The sequence below is a fragment of the Lates calcarifer genome, linkage group LG16_LG22 (assembly GCF_001640805.2).
Source record: "Lates calcarifer isolate ASB-BC8 linkage group LG16_LG22, TLL_Latcal_v3, whole genome shotgun sequence".
Classification (NCBI taxonomy): domain Eukaryota; kingdom Metazoa; phylum Chordata; class Actinopteri; family Centropomidae; genus Lates; species Lates calcarifer.
Window position 1 is genome coordinate 5,344,096 of NC_066848.1, and position 22,341 is coordinate 5,366,436.

Below are 22,341 nucleotides of genomic sequence, written 5' to 3' on the forward strand. Positions count from 1 at the left end.
TAGCTTGAGCTTGATCTAAATAAATGACCATTAATGATATGCTTTAGGATAAATTTGCAAAATATTTTTCATTTGTTCCCCATTCTTGCCCATCAAACTGCTTCTTTGTTCCACATTACTTGTGTAGAGATGGAGGCAGCAACACCCGTTGTCTTCAATTTGAGGTCTCTTTGTCCTGACTGATGAAATTCTCACTTTGTAAATTAACCTGGATCAAATCTGATCTGATGCCATGTACAAGAATGACAGTCTCTTCACCCTGACCTAAATTTAGAAGAAATGCTAAATTTTTTGATGTCAGATGCTGCCTTTAGGTTCATGATAAAGTTCTCATGTTGGTGGTCATGTAGTTCCCTTGTTCAAAAACCAACCCTTCATCTTGATATGATAGGTATAGAAGCTAAGTGAATGAGGTTTTCTGGTGGACATTTTTTGGGTACATGTGAGGTGTGAAGCCAGAGTATGTGACCTGAAATGGGCACTGGCAGGGCAGCAGCCGCAGCGACTCAGCAGCAGGCACATGTCCTTCCTGAAAGCCCTTGTGAAGATGGTGTACAAGAAGGGGTTGCAGAGGGAGTTGATGGGATAAAAAAGGATGAGCAGGATCTTCGAGTGAGACACAGTTATGAGGGGCATACACAGGGCTGCAGAGATGGCAAAGAAGGAGATTGGAGCCATGCATATAAAGTCTGTGAAAATGAGCACAGCCATGCGTTTGGCAATCTTGGTGTCCCCGTGACGAGTAGAGTGTTCTGGGTTGTGAACACTCAGATATATGCATATGTAACAGTAACAGACCACGATGAAAGCGACAACGTTGAGAATGAGCACAGCCACCACGTAAACCTGAGAGCCAAGCGTGTCAATGTCCATGGGCAGACAGATGCTCACTTTGCTGTAACTGCTGACCCCCACAAGAGGGAGCAGGGCAACCAGCAGAGCAGAAGCCCCAGCCTGCCCCCATCATAGCTGCCACATGGTGCATCTGCAGCCTCTTGTTGACATGCATGGCATTGGTGATGGTGTGCCAGCGCTCAAGGCTAATCACAGTCAGTGTATATACTGATAGCTCACTGGCAAACACTGTCAAAAACCCTGCTATGCCACACCCAGGCCCCGTCTGCCAGTCCGTAGCGTGGTTGTAGTACTCGTGACGGGAATAGTGATCCATGAAGGCAATGAGCATCAGGTAGAGCCCCATGCACAGGTCGGCGAAAGCCAGGTTACACATGAGAAATCTGGAGATGGTTAGCTTACGGTGGCCAATTAGCAGAATAACCAGAACAGCCAGGTTACCCGTCACAGCGAAAACAGTAATTATCCAGGTGAGACAGCGTAGGAAGGGAAAGCCCAGCAGGTCCTCGCAGGGGTTAAAAGCATCTGGCTTTGGGGTGCACTTGACGAAGGGGTTGTTAAGACAATCAAATTCCAGGTCTGGATACTGGAAGTTGATGTCATCAGCAAGATTCACTCCATCAGCGGTGGGCTCTCTGAGGAATACACAGGTGTAAAGATTATCCTAAAAATTTCAGAGCAATTGATCAATAATCTATCTGCTTCAGGGACAGTATGAAAATTATTGGGATGATGGGAAGCAGAAAAGGCAGAGAGTATTGAATTTTTTCTTTTTGCAGAAGGCAGCGACATCATTTTTTTGGGGGGAAGCAGAAGGCCACTTAACTCTTTCTCATCCTAAAATATTTAGTTAGAAGGATTTTGTCAATCCTGTCTGTGGATGTTTGTTATTAGTAATTAAAATGTTTTAATTATTATTTTTTTTAACTAAAGTAAAATCTGTCATATGAAGTGACAGTGACAGCTCTTGGTTCAAAATTAAAGAATAGCTGGAATATTTAGAAATCAGAGGCCACCACTGTGACATGTTTTTCATGATTGTGCCAATTGCTAATTTTACTCCTTTTATTTGCCATGGGTTTAAGTTAGAGTACACCTTCTCAAATTCTTTGTGCACTTTTAGTTATGAATGAAAGAATGAGCTGAGTCAATTCAGTAGTATTGGGGAGGGTGCGCAGGTCAGTAAGTATTAATAATGTTGGGGATGGTCTTACTTTCCTCCCCACCCCAATAATTTTTGTACAGTCCATATGTGAGCAGCAAAGTAACTTACGTTTCTGTTTCACTGAGATCACAAAACTTTGTGAAGTTCTTTAAGGCACTTTCCCTTTAAATAAAAGAAAGAGAAAGGAAAAGGTTAGACCACATAAAATGTCAATAAACTAAAGTGCTAATTGCCAAACTATGGATGATCTGTATTCATTGCACAGAGCTGTTGTTCTTTATGCAGATGTGAATGGATTTGTCACATCTCAGGGAGTGGCTGTCAGTTACCTTTGTTTCCGACGCCATGTGTGGAAGGCGCAGCAGTGGCTGGGGTACGTGAGCTCAGCCTCCAGCAGTTCAGCCAGGCTCTCCAGTGGAGGGAGGCTCTTCAGAGCAAAGGCAGAGCCGGCTTTCAGAAACCTCACCTGCCTCAACCCCTTAGGCGGAAGGGAACTCAGAGCTGTGGAGGAAACATCCCTGAATCACACATGCAGAGAAAGCAGACATACATTTCAGTGAGGATTAGTAAAGTGACTGCCACTGCTTGGCACTGAGCTGCCACAAGCCACTAGAACAGCTTTGGTCACCTTGTGTTGGATTTCATGCATAATAATCCAACTCTGTTGGAGAAGTAAAAAGTCAGTTTCCCATGACAGGAACCATCATTTGGTGTTTTGGTAATGGTGGTAAGAAATGCCATTTCAGGCAAATCTGCTGAATCTCCCACAGGTGTTGAGTTCTAGTGACTGCGACAGCCAAGTCCTAATTTACAGTATTTTCATATTCATCAAGCCAATGAGTAAGTCATGCTGTTTTTCTAAAGAGATGCACATTTGCAACAAATTTGAAACAAGCTTCATCACAGAATGAAGACTGTAATTACAATGACATTTACAAAGGACTGAACTGTTTTTTCCCAAAGCAAAATAATAATCAGGATCTACTTTGCTCTCTCATTTGATTGGATACTTGTAACCTGACATTACCCAGAAGTACCACACTGCAAAAGGAAGACCTTTGGCTGCATTTCCTGCATGTCAGCGAATACCACAAACAATTTCAAACAAATTCATAACCAAGATAACAGGAAATTTCAAATCTACAGAATGGGGCTGCTTGCAATCAGAGACCTTGCGAGCTGTATGCTCCTCAGACTTAGTTGTTTCCTCACTAATCAGTATTCAGCAGTCCTGGCTGCCTCATTGGTTGTTTACACAGACAGGCTGTCACTGCCTTAGTGTTTATACAATAAAATGATAAACATTGTTATGAATATTAATCTTGCTTGATTGACCCAGTTGAAATATGATCATCGTAATGTTGTTGATTTAAACAACATGAGACAGAGAAGGTACGGTTGACCTCTTTGCCATAATCTTCAGTTTGCATGTTACACATTAACATTAGACATTAAACCTAATTTCCTGTCTTGTTTCCACTGTACATTTTCTGAAAAGGCAAAAAAGGCTTAAATTTAAAACATTAATATAACATTATAAGAAGGGCTATGCTGTATGACAAGTACTTTAAACTTTTGGTATTTTGGTGTTGTTTGGATGTCTTCTATGCACAAGTTTTATGTGAAATGTATTATTTTAAGTGTGAAATTGCTACTTTTACTTAAACCTGCAATAACTGTTTGTTTGACTGTTTTGGTGGCAGCAGAAACAATTTGTAAGCATAACCTTGTCTGATGTGGCTAACATGATAGCAAGCAGTTCCCTTTTCACGAATTTCAACAGATGTAGAGTGATGTTAGCATTCATTTGTCCTCATGTGTCAGGCCACCTGGTGAACCCGAGTCCATTTATTACCTCCGCCAAGGATGTAATAGATGGAGGCAATATAAATGGATAATAATTTCTCATGAACTATTGTCTGGATGTTGTTTTTTCGATTATAAAAGCCAGACAGGCCTTTATGGAGGTATGTGCTCTACTGAGTACCAGTCTAGTTTGACTCTACAGTTAAAGATATCTGGCTCTTTAGCTGCTGAATGCTCCACAGTGTCAGCTAGTTGCTACTTTGTTGCTTTAAAGCTCCATAGCACTGATAGGAACTGCAGACTCGGGTGATAATTCTCTGTGGGTCTGTAACTACGAATGACCCCTTTCACCTAAAGTAGTCACGTGATCCACTGAAAATGTTGTAAAGAGCTGGCTCCTAGAAAATTGGCCTGACATTTTTTTGATTTTATTAACTTGAATTACTGTCACTTACAGAGAACTTGGACCTGTGGCTCCTTCAAAAGCGTCATCTTGAATGTAACTGAGATGAATGTTGTCTCTCAAAATTCTGAAAGACATAAGAAAACAACTGTAACACAAGCCCAGATCTGACCTCCACTCCTAACTGTAGTTTTACAGTTAATATACAAAATGAAAGCAAATTTAAAATGACACATTAATGGCCAAGAGTGCCCAAAACCATTTTTGATCTGCTTTTTGTTTTCTCAATTTGACACTGAGGAAGATGAGTATTATTTTTAGACTGCAGGGTGTCTACACATATCTCGTCCCCATCAACATTCAGCAGTATGGGGCAGAGCAAGAAAACAATGGGGCATCCAATCTTTGTTTAGTCTTACATAACATTTGTTTACTGGTACACTCAGTTTTTATGATTAGAAAAAGAAAAGCCTTAAACCTGAACAACATAGGTCTTCTTAAGAGCAACATACAGTGTTGACCTGTTATGTTGTTGTTAGTTTAGTACTGTATGAGTGAAAATTGTTGATTATCAAAATGCTTACAGTGTGTTAACCTTGGTTCCGCTGAATGCGTGAGATTTTATTTCCTTGAAGCCATTTCTAACCAGGTTCCTGCCAAGGACACAATGTTATAAATTTTAGTTTGCTGTCAAAAGCACCTATCACCAAGGTCAGAGAACTGAACATTCAATTACATAAGCATATTAAGACACATCAAAAAACATTCTTAACAAATGGTAACAAATTGTTGCTCTTAGCCCCTGATGCAACAAAAAGAATCTGGCTTCTGTACTCACATGTCAACAAACTCCTCTGTGATACCGTGGAAAGAATTGGCAGGAATGAAGTCGATCCTCATGTTGTCTGCCATTTCTCTGCGCACAGAGGAGATAACGTTCACCATTCACTGGGGCGACTTGGCTAAATTATCAGTTAGACAAAATTACGTACTGTATATTCATACAAAAAAGACCAGTTTGATGAATTGTGACCCAGTTGGAGGATTTGCGGCAGGGCTGGTGGCATCATTTATAGATAAAAGTAAAAGAATGAACAACTTGGGTTCCTGTCAAGAGTTAGAACATGCAGAACATATTGCGCAACATGCAGAAAGACACTAATCCAGTTTAGAAACACACAATTTTTAAATGGGATTACTTACAGGATAATATTTGGTGCCAAGGAAGAGATAGTTGTGAAGTCTGGGAAGTGTATCATTCCTGTGTTAGAGATGCTCCTGTGAAGACAAGCAGCACAGACAGATGATCATAAGTAGATAAGAACAAAATAATCAAATCAAAATGTCCGCACAGGAGTCACAGATTGTCTCAGCTGGTAAAGAGAAATTTTAGGAGCAAGTTCTGGAAAACATTGCAGGTTAAATATAATTTATCACATCATGTCACTGCCTGCTTGTAATGTTTGATATCTGTCTTCACATATAACTTGCAGCAATACATGAATAAAAATTATCTACATCTTCAGATAGATATTCTCTTGTGTAGAACATAGAGATCATAAAAGATCTTCAGCTTCAAATTCTACTGAATAAACGGTTCAACTCACAAGACTAACAGTGTTTTGTAGGTGACAAGAGGAAGTTGCCACAATAAAGTGACAGCAAAGGGATGTACTAATAATACTCCATACAGACTAGGCATTAGTACAGCTACAGCACAGAAAAAGCACTCCCATAAAGCTGGGAGATTTAAAAAAAGAATAGTCAAAATTCATGCCGCAGAGGCCGAGACATCCTGACTTTTATTCCCTGATATGGGTCACGCTTCAAAACGCTGACTCCTTCAATTCCCATAATGCAACTCAACAGATTTTTTCTTTTGAGCTTTCCTGTCAATATAACCCTGATGATGACCCTAGATTGCAATGTCGGTCACTAGATGTGCCTTTATGAAAATACATAAAACAAATACAAGACTGAGAGTCTACAGTAATGTGAATTTCCACACTGTGTTATAAATATTTGAATTGATGAGGCTTCTAAAATATGCAAGATCTAAATCTGTTGCACAAGTGCTGCCTCTTAAAACAACAAGTCCACTTGTTGGTAACTTAAGGATCTCCTCTAAACTTAATGTAAAGTCACACACACACACACATGCTCAGATAATGAGACTGTAATTAGTGACCCACTGGCTGGTTAGTGTGGTTTAAACAGATGAACAAAAACTAACTAACTAATGTAAAACAGTAGGGCTTACAAATATTCCAGTTTTGGCAGGTCAGTGAAGGCCCCTTTTTCAATAACTCTCAGACTGTTGATATTCTGCACCGAACTACAGGAACAAAAATGAGAAAAATATCAGTGATTACAAATTGTTGTCAGTGACAACAAACACAGAAAAACCCATGCATTCATCAGCCGCTCTGAAAGTCAAGGATTAAACATGCTGCTTTGTAATTGAGAGACTAATCCTGTGAAACTTCAATCAAATGCAAAACACATACCAGCTGTTCAAATGAATAACTGCCTCCATTGTGTTTGAATATGACGAGTGGCGGAAGGTGAGTGTCGCTTACATTTGCGCCAAGCTGTGGAGGGAGAGGAAGGCATGTCTCTGTATCTGTGTGATGCAGTCGCTCTGGGAAATCTCACTGTGACACAAAGAAACGGCTCCACATCAGTCAACAGATTAACAAGAGTCTGTAAACAAATGACTCTTGAAATATCTCAGATCCAAGGAGCAAATTTTAGCGAGACAAATATTAACAGCAACACAGGTGCTTGTTATGGATTTATTTCTACACTTTTGAATGTAACTTTGTTTTAGAAATGGGACAGAGTTGATTGATACAGGAGATACAAACCATGAGGGAAATATTAAAATACCACCACCAACAATTCATACTTCTAGGGCACAAGCTTCACCTCATGTTTGGAAAAGCTCCAAACATACATCACGGATGCATCTGGGCCAAGAAGACTAAGTGAAGATGTTTAAAATGGAGGACTAAACAAGGGCGTTCAGAGACAAACCAAGTCAACAAGACTTCTTGATTTGTCCTTGAACACTTTGTTTTCTGATGGCTGACTTTCCCTTTTTCTGAGCCACTCTCCATCTTCTTTTTGTAATCATCATTTCAGACTCCCACTCTGCCGTAATCAGTCAACACTTTTCCTAGGGTTAATGTCATTCTGCTTCCATTTCAAACTAAGAAACAATTAAATGACTCCATCTGTACTGCTTATATTTTTTTCTTTATCCCCTTCTCTGATTGCATTATGTACAGTGTCATAATTACCACTTAACAGCTCATGAAAAGCTTTTTCACATGATCATCTAGATGAAGTGATTTCCAGCTTGCATCATCAATGACAAACCACACAGAGCTCCTTGTGTCATTCTACCTTGACACAAGTTTTAATGGCTAACCTGGTCTGGGCTAAGAAAGGAATGAATGAAGGATCTACCACTTTGTTTAAACTTGAGCGTATTTTATCACCTAAAACTACTTTTCTTTGATAGAGACAAAATTTGAACATAATGTACCTATCACATGGAAGTACTGTAAGTGTCTGAGATAAGACTTGTCCCTGAGGAGCAAAGTCAAATGTGCTCAGCTCAATTTGAAAATGATTTCACCACAGGCTGAGAAACATTTCACATCTGCTCATCAAACTGTTAGTGATATATTAATTGAATGGTGAAACCCTTTCAGGATAATGTTATGGCTTTAGGACTGAGTATTTAGTAGCTGTGAACATAACAAAGATGAGATCTAATTAATCAGCAATTAAGATGAAAAGAGGTTACGTTTTTCGTAAGATATCTCATTGTGTTGTAATTAGATTAAGCTAAAATTTGTTGATAGCCCGAAAGCCATTTGAACCAGTGGTGATATTTCTGCTCTGATATTCCAACTGCTGTTTTTAGTTTTGCTGTTATATACTGTTGTGTTGTGTGTGTTCCTTCAGTAGATCATATTTAACAAAGAATATCCATGAATACACGAGCCAGCTTTTTTCTAATTATTGAATGGGACAAGTAGGGCTGATAATACAGATGTACTGCTTTAAGAGGAAATGGCATTCATGCGTAATTCTAAACAAAGCACATGTTTGAAACATGATGACATAAGCATGTGGGTGAAACTCTTTTTTCACTGAGTTAAACATGGTCTTTTGCTTTGGTTGTGGCATAGGAAGTAAACTCCAGAGCAAGACATCCAACTGAGGTGCAGTCATGTTCGGAGATAATAAGTAAAGAATTGCTCTGATACAAACAATTATCAAGATACAAGCATCAAGCACCTGATAAACATCAGGTGCTTGATGCTTGAAGTACTTCTAATGTCAGAGTTCAATGGGTCATGACAGAAAAATGTATTTTTTAAAAAGACATTCTTTACCCACTTCATTTTTATTTTTAAGTCTGATTTGTTGTTATTATCACAGCTAGAGAGATATTATCTGTCTAACATCAGAGTCCCTTTAAAGGATGTAAAACAGCAATGGTTAAACACTTTTTGGTGTGAGAGGCAGGCGGATGTGTGTCCATGTTCTACAGAAACACTCCTGCTTAATTTCTTAATGATGCTGTATGCTCCCACATATTTGGACAAATGAGCTGATTTAACACACAGCAGTTGTGTTTTCTAGTCATAAATAGATATTGTGAATGCTCTGCACACACAGGCCAATAGACGGCGCTACAGGGAAACTGTGGAAGTTAATTTGCGATGGACTCATAGAGATGTTTTTTCTCTCGTCCTATACATCACATTTCCTTACAGTAGATGTTTGCAGTATCTTCACCCAAAGCACATGGTAATATTACTGGAAATATTTGTGTAGGTTTATTTAAGGTTGCTCAGATATATTTGTGGTGAAGTTTTGTCCAAATTCTGTCATAGTTCAAGACTGCCAACATAGAACATACATTTAACAGTGCTGATAAGCTAACATGAATAATTTATCAGATTTTTCCTTAAGTTTGAATAGTCTCCTATTCCCATTTGCCTGTATGTTTCATCAAGGCTTAAGTGTCTATCAGCAGAAGTGTGACCTTTTCTAAGTCAAACCCAGCTTTAATGCAACACTAAGTCACCTGGTGTATATTTCTTCACCAAACAAAAAATGTTTAAGAAAACACAGGGGACTTACATTCTTGTGATGTTGATCAGTTCCTTGAAGGCATGAGTGGGGACTTCTTTGAAAGGCAGATGAGTGAGCCACCTGTAACAGTTAGAAATTAAGCTTTTAACTCCTCATTTACACTTTGAATAAATGAATAAAAAATCTATAACAAATTCAAAAATGTCTCTTCAGGTTATCCTTCAAAATTCCACGAAAAAACATATTTTGCTAATGATCAAAAGTAACTTGGTGTCAAGTCAGACATAGTAAGCCCTTTAAAAAAACAGTTCATAGCATAGCACAAGGGCATTGATAGGTTCAGCAGGTAATTAACTGCCACAGACCATCTACAGGAAGATTATGGATCATTATCAAGAGTAAAACTAGAAAGTTAGGTTACTTACAGTCGAGGCACGGATGCTGTCCCTGCCCGGGAGGCCAGCTGAGTGTCTCTGCTGCATTGAAAAGTGTCGGCGCTGCAGTGGCAGATGGTCGGGCAGGTATAAGCCCAGCAGGAGTGCGCGTTCAGGACACCGGACAGCGCGATCAGGAGCCAGACCGCCCGGGGAGCCATGTGTGACACCGGACCACTCACTGTGGAGTTAAAAATATCTGTATAGAGGAAAAAAACTCCACTGAATCTCCTCAAAGTTGTAGAAAAAAATACTTTAGTAAACCTGGCATGCTAAACCAAAGACTAAAGAATGTCATGGTCTGTTTTTTCACCTGCGGTCTCACTGAGTTTCAGGATCCAGTGTTGCTTTCAGGTGCTGCCGTAATTGCAAGTTTGCTCTCCAGTGGGAAGACCCGTCAAAGTGAAACACAGCCGGAATCGTCTTTGACAGCTGAGCTGCCGAGATATGACGTTTAGTGGGAGGAGACCATGAAACTCCTTAAAGGTGATGTGGTGAAGTCATGCTGTCATTTCACTCCTTTTTTTGTTTATAATAAATCACTTTTCAAGAGTAGTAGATAGATTTTTTGCATTTCCAATTGAGGTAGGCTACTGATTTTTTCTTTATTTCTTTATGCTTTAACAGTTATATATTGCAGTAGCCTATTTATTAGTTCCATCTTTCAACATTAAAATTTAGCTCTCACACAAACACATCTTTAAACAAATCTGACCATTTTCCTTTTTTTTTTTTTGTTTACTTTTAGATTTAAGGATTCATCCTAACATTTGGGGTATCCACCAGTTTCAGGTTTGAAAATCTATCTAAGCGCAGACTGACTGCACTGTGATACTTCTCAACAATAAGGTGAGGTTGTGAAAAAGTAATGCATACTTATTCACTGTGATAGTAACTTTTTAATCATTGTAGCCTAAGCAGGTTAAGGAAAACAGCAAGGTAGTTTGCAAATTAGTTACTTGGAGGGATGGATGGGTTGACAAAACACAAGACTTTCACATATGAGGACCACTGATCATGTAGGTTGGAGGACTTTTTTGGAACAATTATAACTCACAAGAAGCAAGCAGACTTGGAAATAGGATCACAGATGCACCTGCACACCAAGGTGCAGCATATTTCACTTCCAGTGAGTGTGTACCTGGCCCTGAAAGAAAATACTTCATAACAGGTTAAAACCCAGCTAATGGGGAAAATAAACATCATGGTGTTGCAGTAAAATGACAGAGATCAAACCAGGTGTTAGAGAACACACAAAGACACTTTTCATCAAAATTCAGGCTGCTGCTGAAGCTGCAGCTGTATTGTTACTTGTGCCCTGGCCTACTATACACTGCAGCAAAATGTGTTGACTCATACAAATCTAAATATTAATTCACATAGGGGAGTAATGCTGAAAAGTTTGACTTTCAAAAATAAAATGTACTTTGTTGGTATGAAGCAGTTTCTTAGTGTTACAAATTGCAGCTCAGCCTGCAACTATAGCAATGTGAAAGAATGATTTTACACAGTGGTCCAGTGTAGACCGTGTCTGTAGTCAGCTAGGCTTGACATAAAAACAGACAGATGAACTGACTGAAGGCTTTATGTTTCATGTTGAATCATCTTGAGTTAGTTTGATATCTATTGTCGAACAGTGGGTTTGCTCAGTTGATATATTCCATATCAATGCAGCAGTGAATCTGTGGAAACTAATGTCAACCAAGTCTGTCTCTCTGTAGTAACAGGCGCCACAGCCACATTTAACTGTATCCATGGATGAATATGAAGCTCAGGCAGGATGCGTCTGTTTGTTGTTCCACTGGTAAACCCTTTTCATAGGTTGGCTTGTCAGCCTGGGAAAAGGAGAGTGGAAAAAGGGCTTAAATACAGCAACAACACAAATTCAACACAGCCTCCTTGCTGTAAAAACACACTTTTACAACACCTCACCTCACAAGAGACAACACGATGACGAGCCGAGGTCCCATTTATACCAGTCTGTCGACCGAAAAGCTTTGTGTCACAAACATCCTTAGCTGAATCTCCTCTGCTGTCAGTGACCCTGACCCCATTTATACAGTTTTCTCATCCTGCTCCTCCACCCTGCCACTGTGACCCATGTCAACAGAGCAACACCACCTTCTTCTGACTGCTGGTGAGTAACACACGTGCACGCACACACACACACGCCCACCCCCACACACACACAAACACACGCGTGCTCGGGTCCCCGGAGAGGTTACTGCCCAGTACTGTTTACCAAGACTCTCGAATTCCCTGCCAGCCTCTCTGCTGAGCACAGTGTCAAGTTCCAGTATGTATAACCCTGTAGAAGAAAAAACACACTGACAGGGAAAGGGAGACTAATTTATGCGAATGGACCTCTATGAATCAGCCCATGTCCACCAAGCTGTGAATCACATCACACCTATAAGGTCACACACAGCAGGGAAACACGCTCAAGAAAAAGCATTAAGTTTCAAGATGAGAGTTACATCGCATTAAAATTTCATAATTGCTTGACAGACTATTTTAATAGCTGTACTGAGTTGATTGTTGGATTACTGCTGCTTTTCAAGCTGTGCTTTGTAGACAGCCCTTTACCTGCTTTATTGGATTTATCAGCATGGCTAGAACAGCTAATGTTGAAATTCAGTTTGAGACAGTTTATTCTAATAATGTGGCAGGGGCAGGTTTAGAAACCTAAGGGAGTGTGTGTGTTCGATAGTTAATGATAAACCTTGATTATCATATTGGTGATCCACAATTTAGTCCATGCTACAACTTCTTCTTTATCCTCTATCAACATGCATCTCCCTCTTCCTATGAAACTGCTAATTTCAGTGCAGTTTCCTTTATTTGGCTCAAATAACATTTTCAGTCCTAACAAGCCACACATACAGTTCAGCTGAAGAGGACTTAGGTCATGTTTACACTAAGCAGGATCAGAGAGTTTTAGTTTAAGGCCATGTCCACACCTGTGCAGATAAACTCAGTTTTGACCTTGCTATTGTGTTTGTGCTTTTATGTTCACAGCATACAGAGAAAACAATGTGAAAATGCTGGTGAGGATGTAAACCCTTGACAGGTGAACAGTAATCATTTCTGACTCTACATTAGTATAAGATGGACTAATTCTTTTTTTAGACTAACAGAGGGGCAGATGAGAACAGTGTCATTCAGACCTGTGTGAACGTGGCATAACAGACTATAGGTGTGATTGCACCCCTCGCTGTCACTTTCACTTGCTTTGTTACTGTATGTAGTTAGAGGTTCCTTTTTTAGGGACAAGGTTCTTCTTACCTCTGGGTGGGAGGCTGTTGACCTGTCAGCATCCTGCTGGTTATCAGAGCACACAAGGAGAGTGTGAGGAACACAACACAGCCCAAAATGACGTGATACAGTACGACACCAACAGCGGCCCAACACAGTACAACACAGTCTATCATGAAACAATAGAACCAAAGATAAAACAACACAGCAAAATCCAACATGAAACAACACAACATGGAAGTACACAAAAGGAGCACAAATCAGTTAAACACATCAAGGCTGAGTCAGAACAGGCCTGCAGTCATTACTGAAAGTGGTGGAAGCAGCAATTGGTGTCAAATGCTGTTTACTTGCAATTTCCACATAAAGTGACATTTTCAGGGAGCAATTTCAAGAGCGAACACACATCAGTGTGGCATTTGAGGTAATTGGCAACAGGGGCACTGAGTGTGTTCTGGGAGTCCCTTTGTTTCACTGAAGCTGTAGCTCAGCAGTGAACAACCACTTCTCTCCATCAATGTCAAACTTACCGGTCATCTCTTTAAAACCAAATCCCCAGTCCACTCTTGGTCAAATTAAACCAGTATTACAATACATATTTGAAGGCCTTAAGCAAACTCTTTTGAGGATTTGTGTGATTTAAATTAAACCTAAACAATTTTGGTAATTTGCAATTGTTAATGTGACCCAAGGAGGATCAGCTCTGTCAGTAGAATCCTATGGTGGTATGGTGGCAACTTAAGGAAACACATACAAAAAGAGAAAGCACAAGCCACAAAACATTAAGAAAACATCTTCATCAATTTGACAACATGTGCTGCAAATACACACAACACAACCAATGTATGTAGTTACCTCTGAGATCTCCAAAGAAACAAAGACAAACAGACCTACAACCAGCTTGCCCACAATACATTTTAGAGCGACATGTTAATCTGTTTTACTGTGGCAAATTGTGAAAAATATCTGGTTTTCCAATATTCTAATATATACCTAGGATTTCACATATTTTTTGAATCTGCCCTGTTCATGAAAGGCTGGAATGATACATCATGTTCAAACATACTCATTATGATATCTACAGTGATAAAGATTATGAAGAAACGATTTAGGTGGTTAAAAGACTACTTTGACATTCTGAGGACGCGAGTTAGATTCTTATGAGATGGAGTGAAGTTTCAAGTCCAAGAGCCAAAGCTCAAAGGCTCAAAGAAATAGCAATCAAATATCTGCCCAAATAGCGTTCTTTGAAGTTCAGAGGATGCAAGTTCAATTCTGACTTGGCTCAGTGATTTTTGACATCCAAGGCTCAAAGAACTAGCAGTCAAATGTCTGGCCAAATGGCTTAGATGGTTAGAAGGCTGCTTTAAAATTCAGAGGATGCAGGTTTGATTCTTATTTGGCTCAGTGAATTCTGAAAAATACCACCCAAAGTAAAAAATTGAAAAGAACTACTTTTTGACTGAAATTTTGTTGCAATATTGTGGTGGAGGCTAGGTGTTTTTGGAAGTACAAACATGCAGTCAACGAGCAGTTTGTCCACAAGGTACACATGAATTTTGAAGTTGCAGTTCAAACCTGACAAAGGAAATTAGTTTTGAAAGCGTACGAAGATAATTAGATTTGCAAAATGTCTGGTCCTGGAAATTAAAGAATGGTTATGGTTTTAATGGTTTTGTTAAGGCAACTCTGAGCACTTGGTTAAGATTAGAAAACACAGCATAACACAGCGCATGAATTATACACCATCAATTATCAAAATTATTGCCAATTAATTTTTTTAAACATTTCAGCTCGAGAGCACTGGTTGGTTTCAGGGTGCCTGCCATAACTTAGTAACATAACTATCTTGAATAACTCTACATTCTGTTCTTGAGCTTACAATGCTTATTGATAATATTAGTCTCCTTCTGTACCTCAGTTTATGTTACTTTACAGTAGATGTTCAAAAACGTATTTGTGCATTAGTTGGTCATTTCAGCATATTTAGAAAAATGACAACTAAGAGGAGCAGAATGACCGTTTTTGGCTCCAAAACTCTGAAAAATCAAGGCTCTTCACTCAAGGACACCACAGGAATCTCATATCACGAACGAGGAAGTTACGGCCAAGGAGACTGAAAGAGAGCCAAGAGAGTTCAACATGACAAAGCAGAGATAATGACAGACACACACACACATTAACAAAACCTCAACATACACACTGCAGACTTCCACAGAGGACTTCTACTTACTAATCTACTTCCTTAATCCTAACTGTTCATGAGGGGTTTGTATGTGAGTGTTGTGGATCTGGGATACTTCAGCAGGTTATAATCATTTCCATATGCCCTCTAATCACTCTCCCTCACTCCCACTCATAAGATGTTTTGCAGCATGAGCACCATGAGGCTGGCATGTTAATGAACGTGGGATAAATACGCAACTAACAAACAGGAGAGTCATTATTATGAATTATTAGGCAGAATTTAATGGTATATGACCTTGAGGCTGCCCGCTCTCTCTCAATTCCCAATTACACATATACATGTGCACACACACACAGACTTGCACAATTTGTAGACAGGGCATTGCTCCTGACAGCTTATCAGGGTAGGAATTCATGGGTCCTTGGACATGCAAAATGCATCACAGAGATATCGCATTAAGAGAGTTAACCCTATCACGACCAGATGGGACATGAACTTTATTCACTGCAAACTCACAACAAAGTATATGAGCAACAACAGGGTCAGCCATCACTGCCTGAGCTCTCACTATCACATACCACTATCTCTCCTACCATGTTTGATCAGGCACTGTGCTGTTTGATGCTCTTACTGTATGTATAGCCCTTATGAGGAATGGCTGTAGTTCTTCAGTTTAATCAACAGGTGTCAGGGAGTCCTTCTCTTTCATATCTGGGATTGAGCTCAGGGTTCCAACTGTGAAAAGCCAGCTGGTCTTTGATCACTCATTCATTCTGATCCAGAACTAAAGAATAATCAGTGTTGTGAAAATAGGACACGGCGGGCCTGGTTACAGCCTCAGTGGAGGCTGGTGAGCTCAAATTATAATGTCCAGAGAGCTGTACAGAGAGATGTACAGAAATCCTTCTGTTTTCCAGATCTACGCGTATGAGGATTCGGGAGCTATAGTGAGCAAAAAATGTTTGGTTATTTTAGAGTGAAGTCTGGTCATTTAAGCGTGTTTCCCTTTGCCCCACTTCAGAAAATAGAGCAAATTATTTAGCTGACTAGTTTTTGGACACATACTACAATTTATGATGCATCTGATGAATAAATGGGAGGAAAAGGCCAGTATTATTTCATGTTAATTACGTGTCCATTTGATGAACACAGATTTCTCCCACAAACAATAGACTGTTTCTGATGAAATAATCACTGCCAATTAGCAAATCAGTGATGATAACAGTGCTCGTTAAATATTTTTTGAATGTTTGCTGGATGCCATAAGACTCATTCAGAGATGCAAGATATGGCTTTGAAACAGTTTTGTTTTCCTTAATGTTCAAACACAAGGCTTAAATACAAATGTCCTCAATATTTCATTTTTATCTGAGTGCTAATTAGTCAATAATCCACAAAGTGTCCAGTCTGCTCTGTCCTGAGTAACGGTCCAAATGACACACACACATAAAAGATCTTAGGAAACTTTGCAGTCATTTAAATGTTTTTGTTCCAAATGTCTGAACATTATCTCCAGCACAGTGGCGGAAATATGTTTACTACAGGCAGAACCGCTCACAACTTCTACCCTTCATGCAATTCCAGCAGATTTTTTGGCCTCTACCAACATCAAAGCGTCCCTTTCAGTGCCAGCTGGACTGCAACAGCAGTGGTGGGATTGGCTCAGAGAGAGTGTGTGTATGCATGTGTGTGTATGTGTTAGAGAGTGGGAGAGTTGGACTAAGGCCCAGCCCTTGGCATATTTCTGTTGATAAACACATCTTAGCTCACCTTTTTCACTGGATGCTGTGACGCTGATCCTGAAGAAGAGGTGTTGTTGTCCACTGAAGACACTTTGCACTTGAAGGACAGATATGTCTGCTGCTGGGGGGCTCTAAGGGCTATACCCACTGGAGTCTCTAAAACACTCCTGGCTACTCATTTTCTAGGGGGCTGATCTGAGGACGGCACTCTCTGTACCTGCTCGGCACGATCTGAGCTCTGTGGGCGAGTCTGGCCCTGGACGTTTAGCACCTTGGATTTATTAGCTGGAAGCAATGCTCTGCTTTCATCTAACTAGTCTGCTCTATATTTTTATCAGTCAGACATACAATAAGCAAGTGTTTCTGACAGAGAACTTTGCATCAGCTAAAAGGCAATGACAGACATACGGGGTTACAGTTAAATCTGCTCCATTCACTGACTCACAGTCTACAGTGCTATCTTTATCCACAATATAAATAATTTGGTTGCTGTTTAAACCTGAGTGGCCCATTAAGTAGGAATCTACAGTTTCTCATGTCTATGTGTATAAGTCACGTGCAGTTTTCCAGAGGACAGCTGGTGTCGCCCATCAAGATACAGAAGCAGCTGGGACTCCTGGTGGCAAACAAATATGCTAATTAAAAATTGAAAATCGGAGAGGCTACAATTTTAATGAGATGTGAATCATTATACAACTTTTAATAATCCCAGGGAAAACATTAAATCACCAAATCACAATTTGGGCAGTGCACACAGTAGAGTGATCCGTTTCGTTTGTCATTTTGGGTAAAGGTTAATTACTCTGTTACACTGTACCTCTGCTGTACTCAAAGGTATATCTTTGTGATGCTGCATTGAAACACATTTGTAATTCTAGTGAAAGATGAAATTTGTCATATGTCATTCATGTTACCTATGAAATTAATTTTTAAAAAGTATAAAACATTTCAAGTAAAAAATTTGGCATTTGACAATAAGTGGGCTATTATCAGGGGGTGAATTTTTATCTGTCACCAATAATCAACAACTGGATTGCTGTTTCTGTAATTGTGAGTTTGTTAAACTACTACTTTTCTGTGGTTGAGGCACCAACCATGAAGTCCATCCGAGGGCCTTTGTTGCATCTCATTTTCCATTTCTCTCTACCGTCATTTCCTCTCATATCTCTACTGTGAATTTTGTAATAAAGTAAACAAACAAAATGCCCAAAAGTACATAAAACTGGGTGATGTGACTCAGTCAGCTTGTCCATGACCACACCACACTGAAGTATAATCAGCAGGAAAGTGGAAACTGCTGTGTGGGTGGATCATGGGTCTGCAGAATTTAGTTTCATTTATAACTAGGAAAACTCTAGAATTTCCTCTCATCATCTAAATCAGCTGCCACATAACCAATAATTACATGTACAAATTTGTTTTTATTTCTGTACTCACTCAAGTAACACATCATACTGACCCAACAGAGCACTTCAGAAGTGCTGTCATGCCAGAAAAGAAAACTTAAACCATCAAATATTGTAGCTAAACGCCCAGGTGACGATTGGGTGTATTGGTGGCTCTGTAACAGACAAAAGATGTGAAAAACAGGAGTTTGGAGCTGCTGGAAGAACATTTACAAGGGGGGATTACTTGTTTGTGCTAAGCTACGCTAATCAAATCCTTAACTAGGAAGGACCTTTTTATCTAAGTACTGAAAAAGCAAACATATTTCCTGAAATGTTGGTGGCCAGAGGTAGATTTTTGGAGGTAATCACCACTAACACGAGTGTTAGTTTCTTGAGAATGTCTCAGGAATTTGTGTACCTTAACTGCCAAATAGAGACTACAGTAAAAATAAATGCAGTTGTAAATGCAACCACTGTATGTAAGAACAATGGAAAAATGTAATGATGTCAAGACATGACGAGCATGTGCTTCAAAACAAAACACAAAACGCTCTCAATCATACATAAGCCTTGAACACTGAGAAGTCCATCCAACCAGCTGTCACAGAATGATGCTGTAATTGGCACAAAGAAGGCAAGGAGACCACCTTCACTTTAAGCACCCTAATCTTGTTCTATTTCTTCTCAGACACTGTTAAATTTTGGCCTCTGCTGTGCTGAGTTTTGTGCAGATGTATGATGATCACCCATTGTTTTGCTGATTTAAAGGTTCTTAAGTGATGAAAGGCAAAATGAATGGCTTTAATGATTATTGTGCAAACACTGTTTGCTGGAAAGGTATTTTTTTTTTTTTTTTTTTAAACAGGAGAACCATTTTACCGGATGACGTACGGGGGCAGATAACTTTCTGTCTTGTATAAGAAGCCACATTTATTTCCTTGTCACAGTGTCATTCTTTTTGTCTTTGTTTTTGTTCTTCTGTCTCTAAATCTAATCGAAGTTACATGTCACATTATGTGTTTTTTCTTCATCATACTGTTTCTACTGAAGGGTACCACATGATGTGCCATCTCTAAACCCTATAAAACCAGATGTGGACTCACCAGCCTGTAGCGACTCCTTATTTACTGTCGTTTGTTGTCACTGTAAAAAATGTCATTGACAAATATATTTGATTGTAATCCATCAATAAAACACACACACACAAACACACATCACCTGAGAGACACAGGTCAGCAACCTGCAGAACTGGTTACGTGATTGTCTTGTCTGTTTTCTCAGACGTGCTGCCGCAGGATGCTCAAATGGCTGCAGCCACACAGCTGGGTCCTCTGGTGGTCAGATACAGTTAAGTGGCTTGGTTGGCAATCAAGCAGCTGCAGAACAAACCAATACACACAACGAATGAAAGGCCGGCAGTCCCCTGCTTCAAATTCACAGTCTGTTGCTGTAGAGCCATCCATCCAGCAAATCTGTTCCCCCCCTAATTAAGTTGAAAAGGGGGAGTGAGAGGGTCATTAAGCACTTATTTATTTGGCAAACCACTGGTACAGAACGGCAATCATATTCTTCTCACCGGGTCATATAATTGGTCTGAACAATGATAAGCTTAGTGCCATGCAGAGTGATGGGCAAGGGCACTTGGGGGTGCTGTAAATTGTGCTACGTCTGTGGTACACAAACTTTGATCATTACATCCTCAGCAGGGAACAGCGCTGATGAATACCTGTGTTGACCTCCAAAGCGCCAAACGTATTTTGCGAGCTGCTGCTGAAGTCGCCTCACACATAATACTTTATTGCGGGAAATGAAAAGAGGATAGGTGTCCTGTGAGAAGTGGTCGTACCAAGTGCGATTACATCACAATCAAGAAAAAAGAGAAGGGGATTCAATTTAGGAAGGAGTGTATCACACGGGCATGGTGGCCCTTGTGCTTGTCAGAGATTGGGAGAGAGGAGCGTTAATCATGGTGCACAGCCTGCATCTCCTGGGCTCCAGCTTTGGCTGTTTGAGCCTTCTGCGAACTGAAATACAGCTGGTGTCAGAGAAAAGGTCAATGACATTGTTAGGAGGGCCTGTGCAGACGCTGAACAGGTGCTCTTTATTTGACAAATATAAACTATAAGCCGTGCTTCTCCACACTGTGCTCAGAAAATGATCGGCAAGTCCTTCAGGTCAGAACAGAGTTTAGCTATAATCTTTATAATTTTAAAAAGATAACCACCTGTACAGTATCCTGCAGTATCATGGTAAAGATGGGTGTTGCCAAATCACCTGGGTCTAAAACCTGATGGACTTAATTTTTAAATGTGCAAACCACTGATGAAGACAATACTTTGTGATGTTTAGGCCCACAAGCCGTCTGAATCTTGCAAATAATAATGCTGCAGATTAGCCTGTGTTGAGTCTGATATTAGCTTCAAGTTGCTGTGAACAGTTAAACAGGTCTATTTTGTTGTAGCTTACTAGTGTTATCAGATACAAGTCAGCTTTCAGACCTGGAAGGGTTTTACTGTGTCCATTATTGTTCCAAACGCCCAACAATACTTGAGGAGAGTACTGACAATGTCTTCCTGTACTGAGTGAGTTTCAGACTGGCGAGGGTCCTTTTTTGCTCTTGAGTCAAAACAAAAGAATGGATGGGATGAAAGAAATTTAGAGTTCCTCAGTTTTGACACATCCAATCTTACGTGAAGTTTGTGAGAAAATGTTAAATATTGAAGAGAAACTGAGTGTTAATTTATGTGCTGTTGGTGTTTGTTTTCGACATCCATCTAAAAATCTTCCATTTCATACTGTGAAGAGTTTTTGACTTTCAAGTGAGAACAAATCTCTTTGTATCTGTATCAGCTCCAAGTGAGTATTTTGCTTTGTTCAATGTAGAGGCCTAAATCTGTATTTAGCTTGCAGTTACTGCTGTGGTATTTCACAAAAACTGGCACTGCATTCATTCCTACGCTGTTCGAGACATTGATGTTGAATGAGAGATCACTGTATGATCAGGTACAATATAAAACAGTGATTTTCGAGCCTGTCCTCAGCACAACAGACAGCTGTTGTGGGATCAATGTGCAGCATCATCATTATTAAAGATGAGGAACTAATGGCAGTAACTTGTCCATGGAGGAGTGCGGAAGTGCTGCAATCAATCCTGATTGGGCGGGACATGGAGACGAGAAGGATGTCGGCACTCCTGATACTTATAGGGGTCAAGTGCCATCGATCATAAGCTCCCACAGAGACACTGACCTGTCATCGATAAGATGGATTAAGCTCTCGGTGCCAGCACGTTTCTCCACTGCCCATCATATCCTCACATCCTCGTCTGCAGTGTCCACTCTATGACTCACTTTCCCGTGAGTCTTCTTTGTGGGTCCAATGCTCCTGTGGCATATGAACTGCTCACTGAAAGAAACATATGAGAGGATTATGAGAAGGTTTCAGTGGGAGGATGGATATATTTACACTTATATATACACAAAAGGTATTTATTTCTTGTACATTTAGTTTTTGTACATTTATACTTTTATTTTCCTAAATAAGCATTGATTATACTCTGAGTTATAATACATCATAAAAAATCTCAATTAATAATCAATATTCTCATTAAAACAATGCATCAAATAAGCATTTGTAACATGAGAGGGGTCAGACCCACATATAGTAATCACCTGGCTCACCTAGCATTGTTAAACACACTATATGTAAGTTTCTGTAAGTTTCTACATAGCCAACGTTAGCATCAGCAGCTGTTTACTTGCCAGAGGCTTCAGTTACAATATGCCCTGTGGGCAGTGCTACTTATTCAACCTGGACTGGAGGCAGACTGGATGCTACAGTGGCTCACCATTGCAAATTATGAAATCTTTATGAGAAGTGATAGAAATAGAAGCAAAACTAAATTTAATACTGACATTGTTTTCCACTGCTGGAGACAGCTCTTGGTGAGTGAAGGAATGAGGTTTGACGCTGAAACCGCAATATTTCCTC

General features: G+C 39.9%; 1 protein-coding gene across 1 annotated transcript; it reads right to left on the reverse strand.

Annotated features, from left to right (window-relative positions):
• Positions 1–13: 13 nt before the first annotated feature.
• Positions 14–10,149, reverse strand: LOC108894551 (lutropin-choriogonadotropic hormone receptor-like). Its single transcript, XM_051076807.1, is given in 13 exon segments — positions 14–477; positions 480–942; positions 944–1,490; positions 2,129–2,182; positions 2,350–2,538; positions 4,282–4,356; positions 4,814–4,882; positions 5,068–5,145; positions 5,433–5,507; positions 6,490–6,564; positions 6,809–6,883; positions 9,393–9,464; positions 9,770–10,149. Coding segments are annotated over 13 exon segments (2,019 nt in total). The 5' UTR covers positions 9,940–10,149; the 3' UTR covers positions 14–400.
• Between the last annotated feature and the right edge of the window lie 12,192 nt (positions 10,150–22,341).